At 50.1% G+C, this 6,781-nt stretch overlaps 1 protein-coding gene across 1 annotated transcript in view; it reads left to right on the top strand.

Annotated features, from left to right (window-relative positions):
- Nucleotides 1-1,052: 1,052 nt before the first annotated feature.
- Nucleotides 1,053-6,781, top strand: part of KCNQ5 (potassium voltage-gated channel subfamily Q member 5) — a 499,302-nt gene continuing 493,573 nt past the window's right edge. The window contains exon 1 of the mRNA XM_032409462.1: nt 1,053-2,775. Coding sequence (XP_032265353.1) covers nt 2,375-2,775 — 401 coding nt within the window. The 5' untranslated portion in view covers nt 1,053-2,374. The remainder of the gene's footprint in view (nt 2,776-6,781) is intronic.

Below are 6,781 nucleotides of genomic sequence, written 5' to 3'. Positions count from 1 at the left end.
GATACTATTGCTGCACCTCCAGGAAAATATCACTAGGAAATTAAGCAGCAGGTTCTCTTCAAGAGAACCCTGTCCGTGTTCCACCTTCCCAAAACTTCCTGCCTGCACGCTGGGCCCAGCCGCACCAGTGAGGTGGAAGTGACCCTGACCTACTCAGTGGTGGTGGTCAAAGATTGCAAGAAGGAAAAGCACTTGGTTAAGAGGAAATGGTTTTCATTTCTTGCCTGCAGAATAACCAAGATATTCAAGTTTAAAGCGTGCACACGAGTCATTTTTAGTCTCCAGATCTTTCACCCTGAGAGTCCCTGCACAGAAACTCCGCGGGGAGTCTAAACATAGCAACAGCAAACTCCCCCCACCCTCAGCTGGGGTCTCGTGCTGTTCTAGGATTGGAGAGCTCGCTCCAAGGCGCTCTCTGCATCTGCCTCGAATAGCAGGGCACGGAGCAATCTCTCGCACCTCCACAGTGCGTGGGTGTGAAGTGTATTAGGAGAAAAAGAGAGTGACTCTGGGTATTGGTGTTTGGTGCACAGTCAGTCACGTGGCACGGCTGCCCGCTGCATCGAGCGGCTCCCAGCTAGTGCCCGCCGCGGAGAGGCTTGAGGAAGAGGAGGGAGGGAAGCAGGGTCCTGCGGGTGACCAGGGGCCGGCGAGAGGGCTTCACACAAATGAGAGCGAACAATACAAAGTAAAAGAAAGTAAAAGTAAAGCATTTAAATGGAGCTACTGCCAGAGGCGGAAAGGAGCTGCCGCGGGCGTGGGTGTGTGTACTGGAGGGAGTCGAGAGAGTATCTCTGAGGGGCGGAGACAGCTGAAATAAGACTTTTGCTTTAGTATTCTAGAAGGAAATCTCTACCTGCTCTGGCTTTGTGGTGGACCCTTAGTTCTTCCTTCAGTTTAACTTGGTTGTTTTTTTTCGTATTTTGGTGGGCTGTGGGGGTGGGGGGAGAATCCACGCTGTTGAAAGAAGTTCCCTAGCCCGGCTTCCTTTCAGTTTCCCCACACTGACTGTGAGGTTTAACTGCTTGTGCTTTATAACGCAGTGCTGCTGAAGGCCAGAGGCCGAAGCCAGTGGCACCGTGGCCTCCCTCCCCGCCGAGGGCGCGCACGCTTTGGGTCGCCAGAGTGTCAGAGGTGGTGGGAGACTCAGCCAGTCCTAACTCGCCACACGTCTCTCACCGTGTAAGGTACAGCCTACAAGGGGTGGGGTGAGGACCCCGAGAAGCTGGTGTCTTGGGCTCCCTGCCCTCCGGGAATTTTCTCCCAGACGCTGGGCCCGCCGCTGCCACTGCCGAGACTTAACAGTTTTATGACTTTTTCGGACTTAAATGGAAATTTCTTGACTAAGGAAACCCAGTTCGCTCTCCCATGCTTCGCGCCGCTGTCAGGCGGAGCCCCGGGGCAACTCGTTAACCGCGGAGGAGCCACTTTGTAGTTTTTATGCCCTCCCCACACTCCACCCCCCGGGCTAGGAAGGATGTCCAGTTCCTCGAGGGCTTGCTACCTGATGCTGGGATGGAAAGTCACAGCCCGAAAGCTGGAGTGAGCCGCGGGGAGATGCCCGCTCCCCGCCTCTCCGGCTTGGGAGTCGTGTCCTGCGGGTCTGCACACTGATCTGGCAGGAACCCTCCAGCTGTGCGGGAACCCGACCGCCACTGCCGGGAGCGTCGCCCCACGCGCCGGGAGACCGGCTCGTACCTGCAGGGCAGGGCAGGGCAGGGCCGTTCCCGCTCACACCCCTTGCGCAAGGATGGCGGGACCTGGCGCGGCATCGTAGCGGCCGGAGTGAGCGAGACCTGCATCTCCAGTTTCTCCTCAGGGCACGAGGCCGACTTACCTTACGGACAGCTCCCAAGCCCCCGAGAGAACTAAACAAAGTCGCGCCTAGGAGAGGGGCTTCCGAGCCCCGTCCCCTCTGGGGGAGGGGGCAGACGCAGTCTGGGCGTGGGGAATCGAGTGCGAGAAGAAAGGGGGAGCCTGGGGCTGGGTGTGCGCGCGTGGGAGCGCGCCTCCGAGCGCCCCGCACTCCGCGGGACCAGCCCTGGGGGCACTTGGGAAGGAGGGAGTGATAGCTGCGGGAATAAGAGGGAGCAAGAGAAACCCTCTCAAAGTGACGCCCCCAAACAGGTCCTCATTTCGAATTTGGAGCTAAAGACTGCTAGAAATTGGGCCTCCTTCGCACACCCCTCTCCGCCCCCACCCCGAAGCCCCGGCGGTGTGCTGGCTGCTTGCTTCCCCGCCCCTATCTCGGAGGTCGCGGGCCGGCGGGCGCTCCGTCGGCCGCGGCTTCCTCCTCGAAACCCGCCCGCGCGCATGAGGCCGCTGCCCCCGCCACAGGCACTGGCGCCCCCCTCGCGGTGCCCGTGGTGATGCCATGCCCCGCCACCACGCGGGAGGAGAGGAGGGCGGCGCCGCCGGGCTCTGGGTGAAGAGCGGCGCGGCGGCGGCGGGCGGGGGGCGCCTGGGCAGCGGCATGAAGGATGTGGAGTCGGGCCGGGGCAGGGTGCTGCTGAACTCAGCCGCCGCCAGGGGCGACGGCCTGCTGCTGCTGGGCACCCGCGCGGCCGCGCTCGGCGGCGGCGGCGGCAGCGGCGGCGGCCTGAGGGAGAGCCGCCGGGGCAAGCAGGGGGCCCGGATGAGCCTACTGGGGAAGCCGCTCTCGTACACCAGTAGCCAGAGCTGCCGGCGCAACGTCAAGTACCGGCGGGTGCAGAACTATCTGTACAACGTGCTGGAGAGACCCCGCGGCTGGGCGTTCATCTACCACGCGTTCGTGTGAGTACCCGCGGCCCCCGCGCGCCCCCCGTCACGCCCGCTCCAGGGGGTCTGTATGCCTGGCCCCCTGGGACGCGCTCCGCGCCCACGCCCTGGCCCGGCGCGCGCGCGTGCACACACACACACACACACTCTCACACACTCGCGCGCGCACACGTGGTAGCTTTTATTTCTTTGCACGTGTTTATGGTCTTCCTCCTAGAGCCTTCCACCTCCCTGAGCCCCACCTCCTCTACCTCTACAGATTCAACCGTCTCCCCGAACACACCCAGTGAGCTGCCCCGCAGTTTTAGGCACCGAAGGAGAGAGCCAGGCAGACCTGGGACTTAGGCTGCGCGGATAATTGGGAGCGATTAGGTCCCGAGATACGTAAATTTCAACCGCGAGGGGCGCCCGGGAGCTGGGAAAGGCAAAGGGAGGACGTGCGCCGGTGTGAGGCTTGTGAGAGTGTATTGGAGAGGTTAGGAGGTGATGGCAGGGTTGGACGGGGTGGTGAGAGGAGAAACGGAGGGCTGAGTCCTCAGCCCTGGGGCGGAGCTGGGGAAGCTGCTACTTGGTGGGGAGAGCAGCTAGGTTTTAAGTGCGCCCGGAAACACGCCTCGCCGCCACCTCCACCACTAACGGAAAATCTGTCAGTGCGTGTAGCCCTTCCTGCCACAGAGGTGGCCAAGGTCTAGAAAAGGCGAGCTGGGCGGGGCGAGGTGATGCTCCCGCGCGGTGGCAGAGGCCAGTGGCGAGCCTGGGGCTCAGGAGCCCGGGTCAAAGTGCAATAGCAAACGCGCAGAGGGGCCACCTGGGACAGGGATCAGGCCGTGGGTTAAGTAGGTATTTGTGCCGCTGAGTCAAAATGTGTGTGTGTGTAAGTAAGCCTTCACCATCTAGCAGAGAATGCTTAATGAGAAAATGATTGGAAGCAAATGTTTATTTTTCCCTTAGGCATTTAAAACCTTTCAGTGGCTTTAAAGTTTACTACTGTTTTTCCCACAAGGTCCATTCATTCAATCTCCTGTTAGAGTTAGGTTTATCTGGATGTTTTAAGGTACTTTTTATGCCGTTGTATCCTGTCTAATTATTTCTTTTTTTATTTTTTTTCATCTCTTCCTAGTTTTTTTTTTTTTTCCTTCTTCTTTATGTTAAAATGAAATATAAAGACATCAGCCTTAGGAGACCTGTAGAGAAAAGTTGCAGGCACTCACTGTTCCTTTCCTTGTTTCCTAGTAAAATAGGTTTTGAACACATGAACTAGGTTTCTTTTAGAAATGAGGCATGTCATCCAAACATAGCTCTCACCTGGGATGGAGGATTGGCGTCAACACCAGAAGCACTTTTTGAAATAACATGGAAGAAGGGGCTGGTTTTGTAAATAGGTGAACCTGGAATTTGACCACGTAGGAGTCAGGAAATTGGTGGAGTCTACAATCTGTGGGGCTCTGGTGTCTGGAAAATTTTACAGTCTCAGATTGATGTGAATATGTAGCATTAGGTAGAATATTCCAGCCAACTTTCCATCTTACAGTGTACACAAGGAGAACGTTGTATAGCATCATTATTACATCAAACAGTATAACTTTTACTATTCACTTAATGTAAGATTCACATTGATTTAGATGTTGTTACTGTAATAAATGATAGACATAGAGAAATACTACAGATTCTTTTCATGTTTGCCCTTTCTGAGTTGATACATATAATTAATCCTGTTACCTATTGAACCTGATAAATTATTTTAACCTGTCAGGATCTACTAAAACATTTAGCAATAACGATCTATGCTCAATTTGGCAGCAAAATATATACTATGTGGAAAATGACTTTTTTTTTTACAAGAGTATGCTCAGAATATTTGTATATTTGAATTTACAATATGATGCCATTCGTGAGTTTTACTTTTTCGTAAATTATACACTGTATATTGGAGAGAGAGACAACTGTGGCTGATGCTCATGCTTTGCATCTCCTAAGTTTTGCCCTTGAACATGAATGAGGACTTACTGTAATACAACATTTTCTCTTCAATATGTTAATGTTTAACAGATTTTTGTGGCCTTACAGAATTTAAAATTTTTAACAAGTGATTTTTCAAGAGACTCAAGTTTAGATAGTTCTCTGCTCACCAGACTTTATCAGCCTATCCATGGGTTTAGTGGGAGATATGAAATAAATTATGTGCTTGTCAATACCATGTGCTGGTAGAAAGCTTTGCTTTATACATTTCTAGAGTCTGAAACTGTAATGCTTGAGCAATTAGATAGGGGTGCTAGATCCACATTAGCAGGAAGAGGGAATAGATAGCATCGTCTTCTGGGAGGATTCTGTACAACTATAGCCCACCCTGAGGGACAAGCCATCTTTGCAATTGCTGCTTATAGTTTATTTAGAAAGCTAGGCTTTACACATTAAATGAATAAAGGAAAGTTATTTTGAGCTGTAAGTCTAACAAGACCATTAATAATAAAGGAAATTATATGAAAACAATTTCTAAAGCAGTGTAACTAACTAATTCCCTGCCAGCGTGGGAATCCCCAAATCTTACTTTAATAACAGTTTTTGTAGCACATTAAGGTTCTTGCCAAGAGCAAGTGCAGTGTGATTAATGAGGTACTTCAGGGATGGATTTACAGGGTCGACCAGTGTTTTCACTGCCAAGAAGCAAGAAAAATATGTTTAAAGTTATGTTTCAGGTAAAGAAAAGTTTTTGTTAAACATGGAAAAATCATTATTATAATGGTATTTTAATGGTATAAAATGTATTTTCAAGTGTAAATATCCTAATCTACTGATGAGATGTCTGGCAAGAACAAGAGATGACCTACTTCAAATACATTCTTCCAGTCTTTATAAATTAGAGGGGATTAGGAGAGTCTATTCTCTTACTATTCTTTAGGATTTACCAGACAGCTGTGATTCCTCATTTCCTGTCTTCAGCTGTTCTTCAGTTTAATAGATGAGCTATTCAAATATGAGGTGGTATATTTCTTTGAAGGTTGGTTGTCCATTTTAAATTCATCTTCTTTTTAGGAAAAGTTTAGAAGAATAATGGTGGTAGTAGAACACCTGATGGTCTTCATATATAAATCTGCATTGATGCAACAAATGTGGCTCTGGCATAGGAAATAGGGTGGCAGATATATGTAGCTCCTCACTTTGTCCAGTATATCTTTGCCTGGTATAATGCTATGGATCAGAACTTATAGATATTTTAAACTAGAAGAAATAGTCCAGTCACCCAAGCTAAGAACTTGCAAGTCATCCTTGACGCCTTTATTTTTGTCATACTTGCTCCTGCTGGCCATCCAAATGATCATTAAATTCTGTGTATTCACTTTATAAATATTTTTTGTATCTATTCCCTCTCTCTTTTGCTGTTGCTACTGTCCCTCTCTGTTTCTTTGTGTACCTCCATTGGATTATTTGTGATATTCTCCTACTTAATCATCCAGTTTCTGTTCTCAGCCTTCCAGCTTTCCACCCCGGCACCATAGTGTTTTCCCTAAAATGTAAATCTTGTCATATCATCCCCTTACCTATAATCTTTGTGGTGAGGGTCATAAATGTGAATTAAGTGGATTGAGGAAGGTTAAGAATTGGGAAAGTGGAGACAATAGTGTAAGTTAACCAAATTCCTTGGAACAATACACAAGACACTTTATGACATGGCCTCTGTCCATCTTTCTTTCTTCACCTCTAATGTACACCCTGGGCTCCAGCCTTACTCAGTTACTCCATCCTGTGTCACACTGCTGTGCCTTTGCTCATGCTGTTTCCTTTAATTCTTGCCACTCTGTGCACTCTGGCTAAGTCCCACTGTTTCTTCAAAACACAATTTAAGGATCGCTTCCTCTTAGGCACATCTCCCCACTGCCAGAATAACTTAGGTGCCCCTGTCTTAGGTTCCATGGCACTTCAGGATGTCGTTGTAATGGTGCTTGTCCCACTGTTTTCACTGTGAGCTACTTGGTCTGGCTCTCCCACAGGAGGGCAAACTTCCCACACAGAAAATCTCCTA

The sequence above is a fragment of the Phoca vitulina genome, unplaced genomic scaffold (genome assembly GCF_004348235.1).
Source record: "Phoca vitulina isolate PV1807 unplaced genomic scaffold, GSC_HSeal_1.0 scaffold11, whole genome shotgun sequence".
NCBI lineage: Eukaryota > Metazoa > Chordata > Mammalia > Carnivora > Phocidae > Phoca > Phoca vitulina.
The sequence above is the reverse complement of the archived record's forward strand: the minus strand, read 5'-3'. Positions and strand labels throughout refer to the sequence as shown.